This window comes from Cydia splendana, chromosome Z (genome assembly GCF_910591565.1).
Source record: "Cydia splendana chromosome Z, ilCydSple1.2, whole genome shotgun sequence".
In the NCBI taxonomy this organism is placed as follows: Eukaryota; Metazoa; Arthropoda; class Insecta; order Lepidoptera; family Tortricidae; genus Cydia; species Cydia splendana.
Genome location: NC_085987.1, coordinates 47,193,893 through 47,217,666, shown reverse-complemented (window position 1 = coordinate 47,217,666; position 23,774 = coordinate 47,193,893). Strand labels below are relative to the sequence as shown.

At 39.5% G+C, this 23,774-nt stretch overlaps 2 protein-coding genes across 6 annotated transcripts in view; one reads left to right on the top strand and one right to left on the bottom strand.

Annotated features, from left to right (window-relative positions):
* The window catches only part of LOC134804092 (longitudinals lacking protein, isoforms H/M/V-like), a 44,255-nt gene extending 21,618 nt beyond the window's left edge, over positions 1 to 22,637 (bottom strand). For 2 of the 5 annotated variants that reach the window (XM_063777018.1, XM_063777014.1), the window contains exons 1-7: positions 22,489 to 22,637; positions 19,461 to 19,500; positions 14,290 to 14,466; positions 13,541 to 13,672; positions 12,622 to 12,797; positions 11,070 to 11,205; positions 4,279 to 4,345 (exon numbers count right to left, since the gene is read on the bottom strand). In XM_063777018.1, coding sequence (XP_063633088.1) covers positions 4,279 to 4,345; positions 11,070 to 11,205; positions 12,622 to 12,797; positions 13,541 to 13,672; positions 14,290 to 14,457 — 679 coding nt within the window. In that variant the 5' untranslated portion in view covers positions 14,458 to 14,466; positions 19,461 to 19,500; positions 22,489 to 22,637. The remainder of the gene's footprint in view (positions 1 to 4,278; positions 4,346 to 11,069; positions 11,206 to 12,621; positions 12,798 to 13,540; positions 13,673 to 14,289; positions 14,467 to 19,460; positions 19,501 to 22,488) is intronic. The other 3 variants (XM_063777015.1, XM_063777017.1, XM_063777016.1) reach the window with 3 other exon arrangements.
* LOC134805159 (alpha-(1,3)-fucosyltransferase C-like) lies at positions 5,588 to 8,397 on the top strand. The gene is made up of 2 exons (XM_063778459.1): positions 5,588 to 6,522; positions 8,118 to 8,397. Exons 1-2 carry the CDS (start codon positions 5,588 to 5,590, stop codon positions 8,395 to 8,397), a joined length of 1,215 nt encoding a protein of 404 aa, XP_063634529.1.
* Positions 22,638 to 23,774: the final 1,137 nt, after the last annotated feature.

Genomic DNA, 23,774 nt, shown 5'->3' with positions numbered 1-23,774 from the left:
AATGGAAAGAAAGCACAAAAACACGAGATTGAAATGAGGAAAAAAAAACTAGGAACATACAGCGTTCTTACATAAAGATCGAAACCTATCTTTTTCTTATGTTGCAAAAAACGTACAAATATCTCAATGCACAAAAAGTGAAGTCAAGTTAGACAGAACTTATCAGCTCCCAAAATAGTGGTGCTAAATGAAGTTGATGTAGGGTATAAAAACGTATAATCATTTTTAACGTATTTGAGCGTGTTAAGTTATTAGACGATTTTATAGATTCTATAGAAATACAAACTTCAAACAATAACACAGAATAAAATGTTTTACTTGTATGAGTTGTTTGCATCTGCAAGCCACTTGTGATTGCACCAGGCGTCGCCGTTAATTGATTCGCATAAGGGACATTCACTATAGAATATGCAAGAAACATTTCGTCGCTATACTTACTCAACCTCATATCTGCAACAATCATTTGATGGAAATGTCGCTTTTCTTTCATTCGGAATACGGGTGTTTTTGTCATTAAACGAGTGTTGCAGATACGAGGTTGAGTAAGTATAGCGGCGATTTGTGAAATTTACTTTAAACCTATTTTAAAGCAGTCACATTACAGTTACTATTTTGGCAGCATTCACCGTGTTGGCACTACACTATCTATAACAGTGACGAAGGGATATTTACACGATAGACATCCCGACAATGGCAAAAGGGTACTTTTGACGGATGGTTCTAAATTAAGGCGATGGGTATGGACTGGGTCCATATCAAGGAATATTTGAAAAAGACACCTGTTAAAGTTATAATATCTGGGAGACCGAGCATTGCTCGGTAAACATTTAAAAACTCAAAAATGTGCGTTTTCCCAGAAATAAGACCTAGCTAGATCTATTTATCGCCCCCGAAAACCCCCTTATAGCAAATTTCATCGAAATCGTTAGAGCCGTTTCCGAGATCCTCGAAATATATATAAATAAACAAGAATTGTTCGTTTAAAGGTTAGATTATCAACTAATCCGCAAATAACTCCGGTTTGGACTTTTAAGTAGTCCATGGTACATGGTAATCAGATAGTGCAAAGTGCTTTTGTCCAGGGGCCTATTTCTCGTACGTTACAAGTTCACAAGTCTACAAGCTTACATTTAAAATTTCATTGTACAAGTGTGTTTTAATTCTGTTTCTCGTAGGAATGATTACTACAAGTGCTACAAGGCGGCTGTCTAAAGTTAGAAAATAGGTTTGTTTACTATGCAAAAAGGAAATGCAATGGCCATTATAAATGGTATCTTAATGTCAATGTCACTGTTATGCATCATAATCTTAATAAGAGGAAAATAAAATGGCTGACTTGTGTTTTCGGAATATACAAGCGTATAACAAAAATAATAGATAGTATAGAGGGGTCCTGTCATTGTAAATTGTGTAGTCACTGTAAATTTACTGCCATCTACCGACACACGACTAAAACTCAAAATGAAAACGTATAAAGTTATCAATAAATGTATATATATGGATAAATTATTTTATTATTTTTATATCATTTTGATCCATGTTCATTCACTGATATCTATGTGTTAAAATTGTTAAATATGAAACGGTGTCGTCACGCCATCTAGCCGAGGATAGGCTAAAGGTGTGTGCGGCATCTATTCGAGAATGACTTTTACTTGAATTCCGAGGCACGTTTTTTCCTTAGACTTTATTCGTCTTATACGAAGTTACATATGTCTTTGCGTATAATAATACAAGTAGTAATGAAATTTAAATAATATTACTGATTTTAACGAAGTGCATTCAAAACTTACACGTTTGAGATTTTAAAAATACAATATCTTCATTTATTTATTAATCGATTTTACCAAAAACGCATATTAGCAGTTTATAGAGACTCCTCATTATTTCGTGATAAGTCACAAGCTACAAGTATAAAGTACAGCTTTTGAGAAACGAAATTACTATTTTAGTATATAATATCTACTAGTGTTTGTCAACTTGTGAAACAACAACACTTGTGAAAACTCTTTTATCCCCGCTCTTGTAACAATTATACATTTACGTGAAACGGAAACTTGTAAAAAATATTGAAATACAAGCGTTACCATAGATACACACTTGTATTACAAGACTTGTAACTTACGAGAAATAGGCCCCTGGTCATCAAAGTCATCTCAAATCCTGAGGCTGAAATGAAAGTCTAGTTACTAGACTTTCATTTCAGCCTCTAGACTCTAGTATATTAGTATGATAAACTATAATATTTTCAACTATAAATATGTATAAATAAATAAATATAAATATATTAGGGGGACATCTTACACAGATCAACCTAGCCCCAAACTAAGCAAAGCTTGTACTATGGGTGCTAGGCGACGATATACATACTTATATAGATAAATACATACTTTTATACATAGAAAACACCCATGACTCAGGAACAAATATTTGTGTTCATCACACAAATAAATGCCCTTACCGGGATTCGAACCCAGGACCATCGGCTTCGCAGGCAGCGTCACTACCCACTAGGCCAGACCGTATATACTACCGTACAGACTATATTCAATATATATTTCGCTCTTTATTTTCTATTTAGTTGTAATTTTATGTGCCCAAATTTTGGCGTGTTCATGCTTTACGAATTACCCTCAATACCCTCTCATAGAAAATGGACCAGTAAAAAAAGTATGAAACAGCCAAATTTTTAGTTTCGCGATTTCGGGGTTGGTTTCATAATAAAAGTTGCTCAGTATAATCACAAAACCTCCCTGGCAACGGGAATGCAGTTATTTTACAGCCACCCCGTACAAACCTTATTGTAACGGCCTAAAGGGCCCCACTGATTACCAGTTCGCCGGACGATATCGGCCTGTCAGTTAAACGCAAAAGGTGACAGTTCCGAACAACTGACAGGCTGATATCGTCCGGCGGACTGGTAATCTGTGGGCCCCTTAAGGTCCATCGATGGCTATTGGTACAGTTGTCTTCTATCTAGCGTTATCCCGGCCTTTGCCAGGGTCCGCTTGCCTACTTGCCTATCTCCACTTTGCGCGATCAGGAGCATCGTCTCGTGTGAGCTAGTTTACGCTCATATCGGCTTTCACGACAGCGAGCCATCGCTCTTTAGGGTTCCGAACCCAAAGGCTAAAAACGGGACCCTATTACTAAGACTGCGCTGTCCGCCTGTCTGTCTGTCTGTCACCAGGCTGTAACTCAAGAACCGTGACAGCTAGACAGTTGAAATTTTCACACATGATGTATTTCTGTTGCCGCTCAACAAATACTAAAAACAAAATAAAATAAATATTAAAGTGACAATACAACAAACCTGATTTGTATACCGTTGTCTGCGTAATGGTACGGAACCCTTCGTGCGCGAGTCCGGCTCGCACTTGAGCGGTTTTTAGGGTTCCATACCTCAAAAGCAAAAAATAGGATCACTCGTGGGTCTGTCTGTCCGTCTGTCACATCACAGCCTATTTTCTCCGATACTACTGGACCAATTAATTAAAATTTGGTACACATATGTAAGTAAGTTTGTAACCCAAAGACGGACATGTAACGTAATGAAATGAATTTTCCAACATGGGGGCCCACTTTTCGGGGTAAATGATAAAATTAAAAAATAAAGTTTTCCAAAACATCGTGTTACATATCAAATGAAAGAGTTCATTATGAGCATCTCAAATATATATTTTTATAATTTTAGGATAAGCTTAGAAGTTATTCAAGAAAATAGGCAAAAAAATACAAGGGCTAGGTTAAGGCATATGTTTTCTTTTTTTTTTAAAGAGAAGTTACATTAATTATTGTTACTTATCTGCCAAACTGCAAAGCAGTTTGTTGACAGAAAAACTTATTTTCCCTCCACCACAAAATAAATAATAGTACTAGGTACAGAAGACTCACTCTCTCACAAAACGCGTCTGTTACGATCAGGACAGATATGGCCGCTAGGTGGCGACAGCGCCACGCGGGACTTATGGCTAGCCACCAAAATTGGTGTGGAACGGATGTACTTGTAGCTACCTGTTGCAAAGCGACGAAATCGCGGAGTGAGCCACGCCTGCCTCCACCATTGTAAAGTAACTGCCCCCGAGTGTACATATTTATATTAGCGTTATACATAATTAAGGTTGTAGATGTAGACAATAGTAGTTTATGTGACTGCTACATAACGAAAGGCATTAAAACTCGAGTGTGGGTTTATGAAACGAACAACATTTACCTACGTAGTCAGCTGGCAGACGGCTGGTAGTCAGTAGTTGTATTACAAATAACATAAAGCCTTACCTTGCGGTAGACCGGCGGAGCCTCCCTCCATGGGCAATGGTTCCACGTTCATGTGGGGGTCGGTGTTCTGAAATAAACGAAAAAAATAAATGAACCACAGACATTGAACGACGTGATTAATGACGTTTTCAGCTGTGTTAGGATACTTTTGCGAAGAAGGATTATAGTATTTTGAAAACTGGAAAGGTACGCTGACAGGTGTCATCTCCATACAATTTATAACCTAATAATGGCAAATGTCGCAAATATGTATTGAATTGACATCTATCATCGTACCCTTCCGACTCGAATTTATGCGGCAACTCTAAAAAGACGTGTGTGTGTGTGTGTGTGTGTGTGTGTGTGTGTGTGTGTGTGTGTGTGTGTGTGTGTGTGTGTGTGTGTGTGTGTGTGTGTGTGTGTGCGCGTGGGCGTGGGCGTGTTCGTGTGTGTATCAGCTCCGACGCACGACTGGAGTTTACACCTTCTCCTTACGAACGATTATAAAATGCATTACAGTCAACGTCAGTACTTTTTGTGCCGAGACTGACTGAAATAGCAAGACACGTTCGTATGTTTCCGTGAAAATACGAAGGAAAATAATTATGCACTACATCTGTAACGTTTGATTTTACTCCCCATAGATTTTGATACGTCGGGATGAAAATCGATTCTTAAGAGTCCATCAACGTCCACACTAGCGTCACTGCTAAATAATCGTAATTATTTAAATTTAACGATAGGTATTTAACTTCTGTTTTTTTACACTTTCTAATCTTTCTATAGAGATGTTTCCTGTACTCAAAATAATTTATTTCAAACCGTGCACGAAATAAAGCACCAGATAATTATTAGAAAAACATAGATAGCAGCTATTTTTAAACACAATTTGTATTTAGTAATTCGGATTGAAATATAAAACGTAGGTGAGTTTACCGTGACGTCACTATATTTGTTTTCATATAAATTCCATACTAAAAAATCGTTAGTAGGAATGTAGCTACTTGACCCCGGGCTACGTAAAGTTTTGTTTTATAAGAATAAAAATAAATGGCAATTAATCTCAACATATCCTGGACTTGATCTCTGTCCGTACAGCGCCATCTATTTCAATTGCCAAACGATTACATGGCTAAAATAATTAGCACTATTTTTTGCATTATTTTTCCTTCCAACAAAGAGATTCCTGAAAAATGGAAGGTTTGCCTGAAATGCGTGCAAAACTTCAGAACAATAAGACACCAACAATGTATATTTACAAACACAATATCTTACATTACAAAACAAACTAGAGAAATTTGACGACTTTTCTTGTCAGAGTTTAAACGCCATGGCGGTAGCAACGTACTGTTTTAAAGCCATCAAACGTATAGGCTTATTTATGGTAATAGTTCTTGTAACTACCCTCGCTCTGTTCTTAATAGATCAAGAGGAAGAAGATGACTTTTATGAAGTAACAACAAAGGGAAAAACAGAAATGTATAAGAGGACAAACTATAATACAAAATATATACTTCTGTGGACGGATTCAAGAGCATCGCCTTTTAACTACTTAGGTCGCGGTTCGTATACATTTAGAGAGAAATCCTGCAAATATACGAACTGCTTCGTGACTGGAAATAGACAGGAGTTGGGAGATATATCTTTGTTCGATGTAGTTTTATTCAACGGACCTCAATTAACAAAAATCTTGAAAATGGATGATTTACCAAACAGTCGTTCTCCGAGTCAAAAATACGTATATGCTAATATAGAATCCGCGCAGAATTATCCGTTATGTAACTTCAATGGATTTTTCAACTTGACTTGGACTTATAGATTAGACTCGGACATCAACTGGGGTTATTTTGTCGTTAAGAACAAGACTGGACATGTGGTGGCACCAAAAATGGATGCCACTTGGGAGAAATTGGAAAATATGGAGGGTGTTAGCAAAAAATTTAAAAAAACATTGAGAAATAAGACGAAAGCGGTAGCGTGGTTCGCGACGAACTGTCATACGAAGAGCCGTAGAGAATATATTGTGGAGGAAGTAAGAAACTATTTAAAGAATTACAGTTTGAGTGTAGATATATATGGCGTATGTGGGACCTTGCAGTGCCCCTCTTTTATAAACGAGAGATGTCTGCGTTTATTGGAGGAAGAGTATTACTTTTATTTCGCTTTCGAGAAATCATTTAGCAAAGATTACGTGACGGAAAAAGTGTTGACCGCTTATAAACATAATACGGTGCCTGTCGTGTATGGAGGAGCGGATTACTCGAGGTAAGCAGACTCGATACGGTGCCTGTCGTGTTTGGAGGAGCGGATTACTCGAGGTAAGCAGACTGGATACGGTACCTGTCGTGTTTGGAGGAGCGGATTACTCGAGGTAAGCAGACTCGATACGGTGCCTGTCGTGTTTGGCGGAGCGGATTACTCAAGGTAAGCAGACTCGATACGGTGCCTGTCGTGTATGGAGGAGCGGATTACTCGAGGTAAGCAGACTGGGTACGGTGCCTGTCGTGTTTGGAGGAGCGGATTACTCGAGGTAAGCAGACTCGATACGGTGCCTGTCGTGTTTGGAGGAGCGGATTACTCGAGGTAAGCAGACTGGATACGGTGCCTGTCGTGTTTGGAGGAGCGGATTACTCGAGGTAAGCAGACTCGATACGGTGCCTGTCGTGTATGGAGGAGCGAATTACTCGAGGTAAGCAGACTCGATACGGTGCCTGTCGTGTTTGGAGGAGCGGATTACTCGAGGTAAGCAGACTCGATACGGTGCCTGTCGTGTTTGGAGGAGCGGATTACTCGAGGTAAGCAGACTCGATACGGTGCCTGTCGTGTATGGAGGAGCGGATTACTCGAGGTAAGCAGACTGGATACGGTGCCTGTCGTGTTTGGTGGAGCGGATTACTCGAGGTAAGCAGAGTCGATACGGTGCCTGTCGTGTTTGGAGGAGCGGATTACTCGAGGTAAGCAGACTGGATACGGTGCCTGTCGTGTTTGAAGGAGCGGATTACTCGAGGTAAGCAGACTCGATACGGTGCCTGTCGTGTTTGGAGGAGCGGATTACTCGAGGTAAGCAGACTGGATACGGTGCCTGTCGTGTTTGGAGGAGCGGATTACTCGAGGTAAGCAGACTCGATACGGTGCCTGTCGTGTTTGGAGGAGCGGATTACTCGAGGTAAGCAGACTCGATACGGTGCCTGTCGTGTTTGGAGGAGCGGATTACTCGAGGTAAGCAGACTCGATACGGTGCCTGTCGTGTTTGGAGGAGCGGATTACTCGAGGTAAGCAGACTGGATACGGTGCCTGTCGTGTATGCAGGAGCGGATTACTCGAGGTAAGCAGACTCGTTTTCGACGCCACACATCTGAGACTCTGGCTCAAGTATTTTGTTTCTATATCGCACTAGCGAGCGGCCCCGGCTTCGCGCAGGTAGAATCTTAACTAATTATACGCCTAAACCTTCCTCAAGAATCACTCTATTGCTAGGTGAAAACTGCATGAAAATTCATTCAGTAGTTTTTGAGTTTATCGCGAACATACATACAGACAGACGCGGCGGGCGACTTTGTCAAATAAGGTGTAGCGATATACTAAAATGACACTAGAGTTAGACCAAAAACGTCTGCAGCGATTTTGATAGCCCACGCAGTGCAAGTGTTATTTATACGGCATAATTTCATAGAAGTTTGACATTTAAAAAAACTACTGGTAAAAAATGACTGGTAAAATTTCGTAAACTACTCATGTTTTTGTATGGGAATCGAAATTTTCCATTTCCAAAATGGAAGTTTCCTTCGTTTCCTGTGAAATTTCCGAACTTTTAGGTAACTTTACATGTCGCACATCTGTAACCGTAACCATCATTTCAGGTTTCTTCCGCCGGGCTCGTACCTCAACGCGCGCGAGCTAGGCCCAGCCAAGCTAGCCGAGACCATCGCCTACCTGGTAAAGCACCCAGAGGAATACTACTCATACTTCAGATGGCAGAATCACTACAGCTTCGAGTCCCGACACTCGAACCCGGAGACGGATGACTACTGTAAATTCTGTGCGGTGTTGAATGAGAATGAGTACCAACATTACGCCGCGCACGGCGACTTGAAACAATGGTGGAACGGGAACTACAGTTGTGATCAGACGAAACATTAAAATGCACATTGTGTTTTTCAAAGAATAGGTATTACTCATTAACGTATATATCTATGGACTGGCCTTACGGGCACTAAAAATGGTACTAGTTTAGCGGTGTGACTCACGAATTCCAGCCAATCGTGCAGTCTAACGCAACTAGTTGCGACCAATAGCGCGCGTGATGCGAACTCATCAACCAATCGCGCGCGTGATGCGAACTCATCAACTAATCGCGTTGTACCGGTGTCGCACCGCTGTACTGGCCCCTGTCATGCCTCATTATTATTGTCCGTAAAGCCAGTCCCTAGATATCTATGTCAATGGTATTAATGCAATATTTTGCCGCCAGAGTGCAAGCACTAAGCTAGCTAGTAAACCATAGAGTAACTTATACATACTGTGCCTTATACTGGTTTTTGACAAGTTTTCACAGACAACATAATGACATTGATGCATCAAGGCGGTTAACAAGGGCCTACCGGGAAACGCGAAAATCGAAATTTAGTTATCTGCCTCTTTATCGCTCGAATATGCAAGAGTGATAGAGGGGTTAGATAACGAAATTTCGATTTTCTTATTTCGGGGGAGACCCCCAGATTGTGATGAATAGTGGTAGTGACGCCCCCTACGCAGAGTTTTGCGTAATATTCCCTATTTTGTAGATATTGTCCAAAAACGTGTCTATAAAGAATTTTACTAATCATTATTTTCCTCGCAATGTCTCGGCATTTATGCCACGGCTCATGGGAACCCGGGGTCTGCTTGGCAACTAATCCCAAGAATTGGCGTAGGTACTAGTTTTTACGAATGCGACTGCCATCTGACCTTCCAACCCAAAGGGTAAACTGGGTCTTATGTCTTATTGGGATTAGCCCGGTTTCCTCACGATGTTTTCCTTCACCGAAAAGCGGCTGGTAATATCAAATGATATTTCGTACATAAGTTCCGAAACACTGCTTGGTACGAGCCAAGGTTTGAACCCTCGACTCATTAAAAATAAACAATATCTCAATAACAATATAAGTTTTTTTTATATATATTTTTGTTCATAAATAAGAAACTAATATAGGTCTATTACTAGAAATATGTAATGTAACTTTATACCGGGTGTGGCCTGTAACATGAGCAAAAAATTTAACTGTAGGCTGTACTCCTCATACTGACCAACATTTGTTCAGCGACTTTTAAAAATAACTTGTGGTTTGGTTTTAAATACACTTTAAAGTTTATTCCAAGACGCAATATATTACGAATTTTGTTATGTTTAAGGCGTGACAAGCAACGTCAATCACAATGATATGGCATGGTGATGGCGTCCATTGAAGATAATATTTATTTTGTATGAAAAATAGGGAGTCTAAATACTTCATAATTTTTACCGTTTGAGGAGTACAATCTAAAGTCTATTTCAATAGAACTTGCTAACTATGTAAACAAACCGCCATATTGAAATTGTCTCTGAATGATGAATTTACTAGTGATGGGCAAGACTCCTACTTACTGCTTTACTAATGTCAAACCATATCGAATAATAAAATACCAACAGTAAAAAACAAGTAGTTACTTATTTTTAATTTGTTTAATCACGATCAGAAGACAAATTAGTACTTAAGCATGATGTATTGATGTATTTTATAACCGCGGCGGTAGGTACAGAGCGTGGGTTGTGTAGTGTGTAGCGGGTTTAATATCACAAACTTTAGTCACAACACTACCCATCATAGACAATTGTAGAATTTAAAAGAAACAATACCGTCATTCCAACAGGTCCTAATAACCTAACTTATGAACCCATTTTAAACTTTTAATTAAATATCCAAGATATAGTTATATATTTATGTATTTTACGGAACGGACCGTTTCAATAGTGTATATGTGTATGGTTTCAATGGTATTTGATGAGGTGGTGTGAAAATTGAAAGAGAAACAGTGATAAAACAAAGTTACGTTGTTTGTTTACATAGTTAGCAAGTTCTATTGAAATAGACTTTATGTTTTAATTCTTTGCTCGCGTTACAGGCCACACCCGGTATACTTATCTGTTTTATAAGACTGTTTATTTCTTAATAAATTTAAATATATATCACTACTTTTTAGAGCAGTGGTGGGCAAAGTACGGCCCGCGGGCCATCTCCGGCCCGCGAATGGATTTTATCCGGCCCGCCGCCGGTCCTATGAAATAATTAGAATATGGGCTATACGGCATTGGCCCACGATTATCACAAATCAAAATAAATTTTGGCTACAATTCTGCCCCCCCATGAAGAAAGTTTGCCCACCACTGTTTTAGAGGGTCGATTAGAATAGCTGGAAATTCATCCTTACAAGTTTGTCATTGACATGTGTATTCGGCAGCGAGTCTATCGACTGCGGAAACTATCCGGTTGAGCTTTTATCAGGCAAAAATGCGAATAGGTAATTCGCATTTTTGCCAATTTATTCGCATGACCGGGGACTGCAGGAGCGCTCCACGAGCTGTCTCGTACAAACGCATTTTATTTCCTGTGTTGCGACTTTTTTTTCGGCATTTTAAGCAGGCGATTATTCTTCTGTGCATATTTTTGACCATTTGTCATAGAAAAACTCTTATACCTACAAATCTTCAGAAAATTTGCGTTTGTATGGGACAAACGGTAGACAATTTCATGGAATGCTCTGCACCGCTAAACATAACTGTCTAGTGCAATTACCTGATGCGTGTCTTCATACTCGCGCCTGCGCGGCAGGCTGCTGAGCGTGACGGACTCGCGCGCGGGCTCCTGCTGCTCCTCGCGGTGCTCCTCGACCATGTTGAGCGACGTGGAACCGGTTGAGCTTTTTCTGCGTCTGACAAAAGGGAACATGATTTAATGCACGCAGAGAGTGATCAATAGGGTATTTGTCATTTTTTAATTAATGGTATCAGTCGATCAGGTTTGTTTCGAGGGTCAAATGTCTATATTTGACCCATTTTCTTAGAGCAATACAAAAATCACAAATGATGGTCAAAGTCTGGCACCCGCACTTTCCTGACGAAACGCTTCTAACAAAATGGCAATACATCGTGACGTCACCACGTAACGTTAGTAGCCGTTTCGATGTATGGAAAAGAAGGAAATTGGGATTTTGTCGGTGAAATATTGCGTTTATGTATATTGTTGTTTCTTTTCACATTTGGAAGTTATAAAAAATTTAATCTTTGAGGTCTTGTTTTTTTAATATTCCCATATATTTATTAAGTTAATTTATTGTGATAATTTGCTCATATTATATCTATTTAACTAGATTTAGTTATACAATTCAACATGTGTCAACAACCCTATTGTGTATAATGGGTAGTATAGGAAAATTTCAAGTTAACAGCTGAAGATGGCGCTGCACGGCGCCGTACGTTTTGTGGTAACCGAACTGTCAACTTGCTCGCCATCGCCAGCGCACAGATCTCATTGATGAACCGTATAAAGGGGCCCACAGATTACCAGTTCGCCGGACGATATCAGCCTGTCAGTTAAACGCATAAGGTGACATTTCCGAACAATTGACAAGCTGATATCGTCCGACGAACTGGTAATCTGTGGGCCCCTTAAGACAATCTAAAATCTAAATCGTATACTCAAGTTAAAAAATGAACATCATTTAGAACTTTTCAGCTCACGGGCCGAGGCCCTGTTGCGACAGTAAGTTTGATGAGTATAGTCTTGCAAACCGTAAACCAATTTGTCAGTAGAAAAAGGCGCAAAATACAAAATAAAAAATGGACCCTTCCCATCTATATTATTCAAATCTGCTGCTTTTTCAAGTGACAAAATTAGCTTGCTAGACTATACACTAGTTGCAAGAGCATTATTTAAACATTTATTTTTACGTCATAATATTTAAAACTTTCGCGTTTTGAACACATATTAACTCACATTTTATAGACGGGTTTGTGCAACTACCCGTCGAAAAGTGTACGAAAAAGTTTGGGGTAGACATCACATTTTCAAACCACCCAGTACACATAATGTTAATTATTGTCAATAGTCCGACACGCAACACTCACAATATCCACGCACACATTTACATAATTTTACGTTTTCTCTTTTGCGTTATTATTTGTTATACTTCCTCGTAATATTGCGTTTAAACGCTCGTTAACGTCTTATTTGTAGTAAGTTTTTGTCAAAAATTGCTAACATTCCTTCGTTTTTCCGTTTGGTGGCCGAGCGCGTCGAGTCCTGCAACTGCGTCTAACGCTACATATGTAAATGGTCAGTGACTCACATTCCGTACCTTTTCCGTTTGGTGTTGGGCGAGGTGGCGGGCGAGGCCGAGTGCCGGTTCGAGTCCAGCGAGTCCGCCTGCGACTGCATCTCGTTGCCTTGTGAGCGGGTGAGGGAGGTCGTCTCCGGCATCTCGGTGAGGCCTTTGATCTTTAGGTGCTTGGCTGTGTCTAACACCTGTGGGGATAAAAAATCTAATGTTATGGGACAATGTTACGCTAATACAAGTGCTTGGACTTTCATTGCTCCTTAATTTCGTTTTACCAATTTACCAAAGTCCCTTGATCTCAAATAGAACAGTAACAAATGCCTGAATCCCAGAATGCCTAATTTTCTTAAAATACCACATTCCCAATATGCTTAAACTTCAAATCGACGTGAAGCTTAGTAGGTACCAATGAGTTTCTTGTAACATTTTTAGGGTTCCATACCCAAAGGGTAAAACGGGACCCTATTACTAAGACTCCGCTGTCCGTCCGTCCGTCCGTCCGTCTGTCACCAGGCTGTATCTCACGAACCGTGATAGCTAGACAGTTGAAATTTTCACAGATGATGTATTTCTGTTGCCGCTATAATAACAAATACTAAAAACAGAATAAAATAAAGATTTAAGTGGGGCTCCCATACAACAAACGTGATTTTTGACCGAAGTTAAGCAACGTCGGACGGGGTCAGTACTTGGATGGGTGACCGTTTTTTTTTGCCGTTTTTTGCATTATGGCACGGAACCCTTCGTGCGCGAGTCCGATTCGCACTTGCCCGGTTTTTTGTTGTTATAGGAAAACATCGTGAGAGAACCGTCTAATCCAACAAGGCCTAGCTTTCGCTCTAGTTTTGAAAGTGAGGTGGTTTTTGCTTTCCTAAAAACAAGATTAGGTTGCTAGAAGCACCCTTAAGAATGCAACAAGGAAATCGCTAACCTGTGGCAACTGCTCCTCAGTAACATTGACCTCCCCGCAGTACATGAAATCCACCATGGTTCGCAGGTCTGCGAAGCTCACATCTTTGAGGATCACAATGGGGTGCTGGGATGGGTTATCGACGAATAGCGCCTGAAAAACAATAAATATTACCGTATACTTTTTGTTTTATAGACAAATAGTATATGACTTCAAAGGCCAGGAAATAGAGATTAGAGAACTGCAGGTTGAGTGTACATAGAGGCCAATTCAAATTTACATTTAGACATCATAATGATATGTAAATAATGTCTTGTTATAATTCGTCCGTACGACTCGCACGCGACAATGCATGTACAGACATGTACAAGTACGATGTACTGATGTATGGGCGAATAATAACTAAATGACATCATTCGGATATAATTTGATGTCAAATGTAAGTTCAATTTAGCCTCATAAATGGCGAGGCCGTTTAGTAAGACAAGGGTGGCGATTCCTATTAAAGACGAGCTCTCTCAAATAAATGTTCGAAAATTCACTTAAAACTATTAATAGACTTGCTTAATATTGTACAAAATTTCATGACTTGCAGCACTTAAACATGATATTACGTATAATATCAAAGCAGGAGGTCTCGGGTTCGAATCCCGGTAAGGGCATAATATAGACCTATGCGCCTACAGATACTTGCCCTCCGCCGCGAAGGTCACGTCCACCAGGGTCTGGGTGTTCAGCAGCGTCGTGAACATGGATATGAACCTACATACCTGGAAGTAAGTGCTGCACGCTGAGAGCACGATCTTGTGCGCCTGCAGATGCTTGCCCTCCGCCGCGAGGGTCACGTCCACCAGGGTCTGGGTGTTCAGCAGCGTCGTGAACATGGATATGAAGTTCGGCTGGTGGTTGTTCCACCTGAGGCTGTATTGCTGCGACATCGCGGCGGCCTGAACGGAAGATACTACTTTATCATTGGTTGTTTGGAGTTTTGAAATGTTCCTAAGGCTATATTGTACCATCGCTCACACTGTTAACTGTCCAGCGGTGGACCTTAAAATGCTTTTTGTAATAAGATCCACCGATGTACAGTTAGGAGTGTTCCTGTTTGTACAAGAAAAATTGGTTGTTGAATTTGAAATAAATAGTGTATAAAATTTGGATAAATTTCTTTTATTTTGAAATCGAAATAAGCATAAGAAAATCAACACAGTTCCGACTGATAGGGTTTAATTAAAGTACATTGAAGTAAATAATACTACGAATAGGTCTTAGGAGGAAAGAAAGAAATAATAATAAAAAACCGGCCAAGTGCGAGTCGGACTCGCGTTCCAAGGGTTCCGTACATTACACAATTTTTAACAATGTATTTTTTAAATGAAATATCTTTATAATACCCGTAGAGATCGGATCAAAGAGGGGACCAGATTTAAAAACAAGCTCTAGAAATGGCTGTTAACAAAAAGTTTATATAATTTAAATGAATATATTATGTACAACATAGTCAATTAATAGTTATGATGTTATGTTATTGTTATTGTTTTTTTGCATGCATTAGGTTAGTTTATAATTGTACGCCCGAAATTGGCAAGCTGATGGACTTCTGTAATATTTATAAGACCATGTACCAACACAGCTTTGGCAATAAAGAAATCTTAACTTATCAAAAACTTAGTATTTAAGTCCAACTCACGCTTGACTGCACATTACTAATAGGTTTTCCTATCATATATAGGTAAAATGTTTGTGTCTATTTTTTTCAAAATTTTAGACCCAGTAGTTTCAGAGATAAAGGGGGGGAATGGTCATTTAATTGCCTATTTTTTTGAATAACTTCTAAACTAATTATTCTAAAATTATAAAAAAAATATATTTTAGATTCTCAAAATGAGCTCTTTCATTTGATATGTAACCAGATATAAGTCGTTTAAAAAACATTATTTTTTATTTTTCTTATTTACCCCCCAAAAGTGGCCCCCATGTTTAAAATTCATTTGTGTATGTAATATTTAAAAATAAATTTATTACAGCATCGATGAATTTATTAGTACACGCAGTCGCGTGCACAGAGATTTGGGACTGGGTAGGCAAAATTATATCAGAAAACCGGGCAAGTGCGAGTCGGACTCGCGCACGAAGGGTTCCGTACCATAATGCAAAAAAAGGCAAAAAAAAAACGGTCACCCATCTGTCGCGCCAAGCGCGATGTAAGTTGGTAAGTGGTATCAACCAGGACTACTTTGTCATGTGGCAACACTGCCACACTGACAGCTGACAGTTCCGATGGCGGGAAAAAGCACGATGGCGCCATTAGAGAAGAAATGAAGGTACGTGCAGGAAGCGTAGGACGGCGCTAGGTGTACTGGGTCGGTGCATGGTGCGCCTCCACGCGGTAACGGGAGCCTGCCCCGGTGAGTGTTTACACACATATTTATGCTTGTATAATCGTCATCCTAGCTACATGGGAGTGGAACAAGGGGTTAACCAACGGTCCTTGGTTAACGTAGTTTCACTAAGACATAGTCCAATCTCGATATTGGACTGGGAAGCCCGGGCGGGGCTTTCCGGAGTGTGTATCGGAAGCACACAGGCAATAACGCATGTAGTACGGTCGGTTATGAGTTGGAGTATAAGGGCCGGATCTAGGGGGCAGGCATATGGAGGATCCCGAGGGGGCACCGCCCCCTCGTCCAGGTGGTGTGTAGGACACCAGGGTACTAGATGGTAGTACCTAGTCTGGAGGCGACCGATCGTACAGGACGGGAGAGTCACTCTGGATAAGGCCAGTAGACTGCACTCTCATATTGATACGAAACATGCGATGCCAACTCGGAAGTAAATGTACTTGTACATGTAACAGTGTGGTCGTAGGTGACCCCTTCTCCTACTCTCATGTAGCATGGTGTTATGTGTACTCATCATATGATATTTTGTCGCCCAAGCGAATCTATACCCGATTGGATTCAGGCAAGTGTATTATACTTAGATGGGTATAGATGGCACGACACCATCCAAGTACTGACCCCGCCCTACGTTGCTTAACTTCGGTCAAAAATCACGTTTGTTGTATGGGAGCCCCACTTAAATCTTTATTTTATTCTGTTTTTAGTGTTTGTTGTTATAGCGGCAACAGAAATACATGTGTGAAAATTTCAACTGTCTAGCTATCACGGTTCGTGAGATACAGCCTGATGACAGACGGACGGACGGAAGGACAGCAGAGTCTTAGTAATAGAGTCCCGTTTTACCCTTTGGATACGGATCCTTAAAAAATGAGAGCTACTAACTCACCAAAAAAATTGCGTGATGGTTTTCATTTTGTTGTCAAGTCTTTTCAATTACTTCTTTTTTTGGCTAAACGAAAGCTTCGAAAACGCATCATTTTTAATAGTTTGCACACACACACACCCACCACAACTTTCACAGCTAAATTATCCATTTTTTCACTAATCGCACTTTATAATTTCCGGCAACTGTTAACTGTTATCTCATAAACTCACCAAAACAAACAAACAATGGCGACCGAATAAAAAATGAAAATAAACTTAACCAAATACTGTAAACGAATAAAAAAATAGTCTCGTATTTGCACTAAATTACCATAGCAAATGCTACTTTTTAAAATAGTCACATAAACATCGGAACTATTCGGAAACTTTCGGGCGTCATTCGTTTAGGTTTGGTACGAAAGACACTGCCTATTGCGTCTAAATGTGTGCGTTACTTGTATAATTGTGTGCTCGTACTTATAGGAAGGCCCACTACACTGTAACCGCGTAACGACGAAGGCACACATAGAAAGATTTAGACGGAAATGTTTTCTGTCTTTGCCGTGCAAGGCACGTAGCGGCGCTAGTGCCGCGTGGTGTAAACTTCGTCGCGTAGAATTATTATAGATGATGACTTGATGACAAAGCTTAACCGGTAGATGGAGCGCTTATTAATTTTTAGAATGTTTTAAGTTATATCGATTACTGATAGTACGATCAAGTATAAATTAAATTAAGTAGTTTAAGAGGATAGACATCGGAATTATAGTAGGGTAGGCAGTGCCTTTTTGCCTTTATGAAGTGCACGCCACTGAGTACACGGTAAGATCATTGACCCAGCGCCGTACCTAATATTATGTTATACACTCGCGTGCAAAAGTACTGCATCACTGCATTTTTTCGTCTGCACCCAATATCTTTGTAATTCTATACCCGATTCTGAAAATTTTGGTATCAACTGAAAGCTTATAATGTAACGCATTAGAAAAATGGCAAATACAATGAAATTTCGAATCTGAAGACTACAAAAAATCTGAAAACAGAAAGTAGTCGCATAATGTTCCAAAAATAAATCTGCAAACTTAAGAATAAAAGTAATTTTTTTAATACAATATCGATTATTATTATTTAATTAATACTTGGTATTGCCACCCACGGCCTTCCTTTCACAAACCAAGTGGTTTTTCATAGACCTAATTATTTTTTTAATGTGATGATGAGGAATAGCGTCCCACTCCTCCAGCAACGCTCCCTTCAGCTCCTCAACATTTACCAGGGCAGGATTCCGCTTCCAAACCCTACTTTTTAGGTAGTCCCACACGTGTTCAATGGGGTTAAGGTCCGGGCTCATCGCTGGCCAGTTCATTGTGTCGATGCCCACTTCGAGAAGATAGGCTGCGGTGGCCCTAGGGGTATGACACGGGACATTATCCTGCAGTAGGATGAACCCCTCATCAAAAATACCGGCATAAGGAACAACATGTTCCTCCAGGATATCAGTGATGTACTTGGCAGCTGTCAATCCACTGTCACGGCCCTCGCCAGGCACGAAAACCAGTTCTGTCCGCCCGTCGTAGGAAATGCCGCCCCAGAACATTGCGGATCCGCCGCCGCGACCCTTTCGGAGAAGTAACATTGAGCGAACTGTTCTTCTGGCCTTCTGTAGACTCTTTCTTTTCGGTCACATCCATTCAAGCACATTCTGCACTCTTTCAAGAAGAGAACTGGGGTTCATTGCTCAATGCTCCAGTCCTTGTGATTTTCAGCAAACTCTCTTTAGGCTGTACGGTGTCGCGCCAGCAATCTGGGCCCCGCTGCGGGCCTCCTGGGTATCAGGTTCGCTTTCTTAAGTCTTCTTCTTATTGTCCACTCACTGGCAGCCACTCCTCGTACCTCACGCAGACGCTGCTGGATGGCAATGCTTGTCTGGTGTCGATCTCGGAGAGATGTTGTGACTAATAAGCGGTCGTCCCTCTCTGATGTACACTTTCTGCGGCCGCTTCTTGGTCTTGAAGTAAAGGATCGAGTCCCCTGGAACCTCTGGTAAACTCTACAAATTGCAGATTGGCTTAAATTCAGCTCGGCAGCTACTGAACGTTGGCTACGCCCCGCTTGCAGGGGCTGGACGATTTGGCGGACTTCAGCTTCAGTGGTTTCCATTGTTCCAGATGTTTTTCACGGGAAAATACGCGGAGATATGTAACGATCGACTTCTGATAAGTAATTGATAACAACCCCTTTCTGCCCACCGTTTTATAGGGGTCAAGGGTAGCGCAACTCGTGCGCGTGATAACGTGAAACCGCTCACAAATCGGGAAAATGCCGATAATTTGAAAAATACTCGGTCGATTTCCATGTTTTTTTACTTTTCGTAAAGCTAAAACTTCAAGGAACATGATTACATTAAAATAATTTAGTGAAATTAACCAGTTTACAAATATATTGGATGCGGACGAAAAATTGTATACACATACCTAATAATAAGTAAAATGTAAATAGTAATTGAAGGGATGTTTACAAAAACAACATAACTTCTTAAAAAAGTGTCAACCGCTCTAAGCAGTTATGTTGTTTTTGTGAACATCCCTTCAATTAAGTAACGAAATGACGTGTAAATAATTATATATGTTTCTTTTACCAATAAATTACTGTATCACTGCATTGAAGAACTTTACCTGTGTTATTCAGTGTGCTTTGAAGGACTCCAACTCCTTACTGAAACCAAATAATACGTTGTAAGTAAATTACACCTTATTAAACAAAGCCGCGTCTGTCTATTTGTGTGTATTTATGTTCACGATAACCCGAAAACTACTGAACGGATTTGCTTGCGGTTTTCACCTATCAATGTATAATTTGTTAAGGTTTTGTGTAACCCATGCGAAGCCGGGGTGGGTCGCTAGTAATCATTTAATATTATAATTTAAAAACTTCTATATTTGACAAAATACATTAAATTCGCAATCCGCTACTAGTCACATTAAAAAACATCAAGCGCACGCCAACATTATTGGTACAAGCTGGCAAATATAAACCTTGACTCTTGAATAATTTAGGTAATTTATTAAGGTTCTTTGACTGCATGCTACATTAGGACACTTATATGCGCGTTTGTTACATGCGTGGCGTTCGAAGGGTTAATAATAAACTATATACCGTCAACCGGGGTGAATAGGATGGCTGGGGTGAATAAGGACAAAATTACATTATTAAAACATGACGCGACGCCACCCGACGCGACACTTAGCAATAAATTATATAAAAAATCGCATTGCTGATAAAATAGCGCAAATGCAAATAATTATTTAATTATGTTCAGTCATTAATCCTCTCAAATATAAAGGAAATGTAAATGAATACGCAGTCCGTAATAATTTACAATAACATCTTACACAACGATTCGTAAAAATATAAGACAAGCTCTTAATCACTCTACAAATAAGGTATATTTTTGCTGGTGCACTATACAGTCGCCATCAGATATATCGGAGCGGCCAAGGTGCTCACAAATGTCTGAACACGCCTCTATTATCCAGGCGTTAGAGGCCGCTCCGATATATCTGATGGCAATGTACAGTTCGAACACGAGTTCCGAGGAAGCGAGATGATTTTATTTGAAAGTTAGTTAGTTTTAATATAATTGATCAGTAAGTGCATTGTCATTTTTCATGCATTCCGTTAACGCATGCGTTTATCGCGCGCTTAACCGCGTTACCATTGCGTAAAACGCTGTCTTGGATAATATGCGAGTATATTCTGAACGAACAGACACAATGTGGCTCTCTCATACACAATGTTGTCTTATTTGATATGTATCAGTTCTAATTTTAGAGTGCAAGTCGGACTGAGTCGACATTTAAGTTATTTTTCACCACACCAGCTCGGAAAAGCTATCTTAGTACTTGAAAAACTGATAAAAAAAAGTTGAATATCCACATGTGAGGCAAAGTAATCTTTGAGTTGTTTGCTCATGTTGGGTGTTGTCATTAGACCAATGCTTTATAAAATTTTTCATGTAGTGACACCCTTAGCATGTACAAAATGTTTCGCTTATGTATTGCAGTCAGAAGCTTGACTCTTGGTCGCGACCCACAGATTGAAAAACACCGAGTTAGATTATACACTATAGAATTGTGGCTGATGTAACTTAGGCTGTGACGTCACGGACGGCAGATTGCTTCCGAAATTCGAAGATCGGCAACGAACGGATGCGTATATAACGTCCGCCAACAGCAGCCAATGGCAATCTTTCAAAATACATTGAACGACAAAGTTGTATTGTACTGTAATCTAATCCTAATTTATAAAATAAATCTTTGTACACAAGTTAAAATAACAAGTATTCATTGAAGATCCACTTAGGCATCCCTGCAATACCTAGAAAGGAGCCTAGGCCTCAACCAGGCTAAACTAAATATCAAGCTATTAGAGTCAAGAAACTATTCCTGGTTTACTCTAGACCAGGAAAGATACAAGTTATAGAAACAACTATTATTTTAAAAACACCTACTTCACAAAAGATCATACTATAATTTTCTGGTCTTCATCAGCAGTTCCACTTCACTATATTTTTTTTTATAGGTATGCTTGTAAAATGTGAGCAGTTCCCTATATTTCTTCAGGAGCCCATCATAAAAACCTGATATTCTTTGTGGCAACCATGTCAAGAGGACGGAAACAGGCACTGGACGGTGAACTGACGCAATGACCCTACATTATGTTACGAAATAAAATTTAAAAAAAAAATGTTTTTTATATAAACTCATTCAGTGGGGCTACAACAGCACATTGTTTGACACTTTACTTATTAACCTTTTGTCCTGACCAACTTAGTCATTTATTTGTATTTTTACATGAATAATATTTTTTGCTCTATTCGACGCGTACTCACGATTTTATACCACCAACACATATGAAAGGTTAAAATCAGCTCAGTTTCAACATGATAGTGGAACACATATCACAAACATATTTGAGATCCACCATGAAAATCAATATAAGAAATACATACCATTAAAAGGAACGTTCATATATTGTATAGGTATTATTTTAATTAAGCCTGTAAACAGTAAGGTTAGGTATTTAGGAAAATTCATTACTATTTTTAAGTCATTGTATATGGTAGATTTTGTCAAAGTTAAGTTCTTCACTCTGCTCTGGAGGTAGATTAAATTGTAGTTAAGAGAAAAGGTAGGTAGTAAAAGTTACAGTATACACAACTTTTTTTTTACATAGGTATACGTTGTTAGCTCCCGACGTTTACCAAAACCACACAGTTCTTTGTGCAAAAAGTAAACAGAACGCATTTCTACTTGATGTGACAGCATTTGTTTGAAATAGGTACGCAGCAATTTAAAGGGCTAAGACGCACCATACTCATGAGGACACTAACCACTATAATAAATAATTGCGTAGGAATAGCAATGAAGTAAATTGATATTTAGTTATTTGTCTTACTTCCATCATACCCCCCACGGACTGCGCCGGTGCTTCAAAGCCAGGAATTAAACTACACTTCACATTGGAATGTTAACTTAGCTCAAAAACACACCTCAACACAACACATCACTGAATAATCTTAATAACGAATAAGATTTAACAAAAAAAAAACCACCGAACGCGAGCCCGGCCAAGATGACATCAATCAATAACAATGCAATAACAGCGTGGCGTGTCGCCGCAACTATTTCAAAGATTACTCACCCATAATATAATAATTTAATCGTCTTTTCTGTTTTCTGTCCAGTTTTCGTTAAAAATATACGTAAATTGTTATGAATCAACCCACGCCAACAATCGTTCACCAAAACCCACGCCGATATGTGTTGCCCATGTAAAAAAATATGTTTGAGGACAGGAGGACAGGGAATAGGTTGAATGCTAACACGACTATTCTTAACCCGTGGCCTATTTTATAAAGCTACAAGTTACAATTTACAAGCGGAAGTCTCTTTCTAACCCTATGTGTTAGGTAAAATAGGCCACCGGTTTTCTGTGAATGCAAAGAACTCTTGTAAAAAATAATACATATAAACGAACAACCTGCACCTGGGTATATAAAATAGTTTGGTTTGCATTAATTTGAAAACCAAGTACACCTATATTTCTGAAAGTAATTTTATGCATAACAATAAAAACGATAAATCTTTTCGTCGGAATTAAAAGTAAAAACAATGAAATTATATCGCGGTAGACCCGTTTGTGTATTTAAATAAATCTTTTTTTATCATGTACAAATAATGGTATTGTACAAGAGCCGAATCTCGTCTGTCAAGGTGTTTCGGCAGGAAAAGCCTTTGCAGACTTATATTCCTGAAATGAGGGTTCATACCTACCGACTGGAATTGGTTTCCTGGTGGTATCAGATGGGTTAATTTAGGATAACCGATGGTGACCGTGCTTACATAATCTTGTCCGTCAACGTGTTTCAGCAGGAAAAGCCTTGACAGACTTATATATTGCTGAAATGCGGGTTCATACCTACCGACTGGAATTGGTTTCATGGTGGTATCAGATGGGTTAATTTAGGGGTCCGATACTCCCGATGGTCACCTTTGAGAGAGTCTGCCAAGCACTTTCGGCAAAAAAAACTGACAGATTTCGCTTTTCTGCGTCTACCAGTAAATTTCTAGCTGCTTCCATAACTATTATTTCGGTATCAGATGGGTTAAATCAGTCCCCCTTCTACCATAACAATTTATAGAAAAAGTTCATGTTGTGTCAGCAAACAGCAACACTAATCCATAGGTACTATATTATTAATATATATAATATTATAAAGGCGAAAGTGTGTCTGTCTGTCTGTTACCTCTTCACGTTTAAGCTGCTGAACCGATTTAGTTGAAATTTGGTATAGAGATAGTTTGAGTCCCGGGAAAGAACATAGGATAGTTCTTATGTCGGAAATGAGAGTGCAGGGGGGTGGAATTGAAATAGTTAATGAATTGACAAATAATTGAAGTAAGCAATGCGCGAATTGAATGATTGCT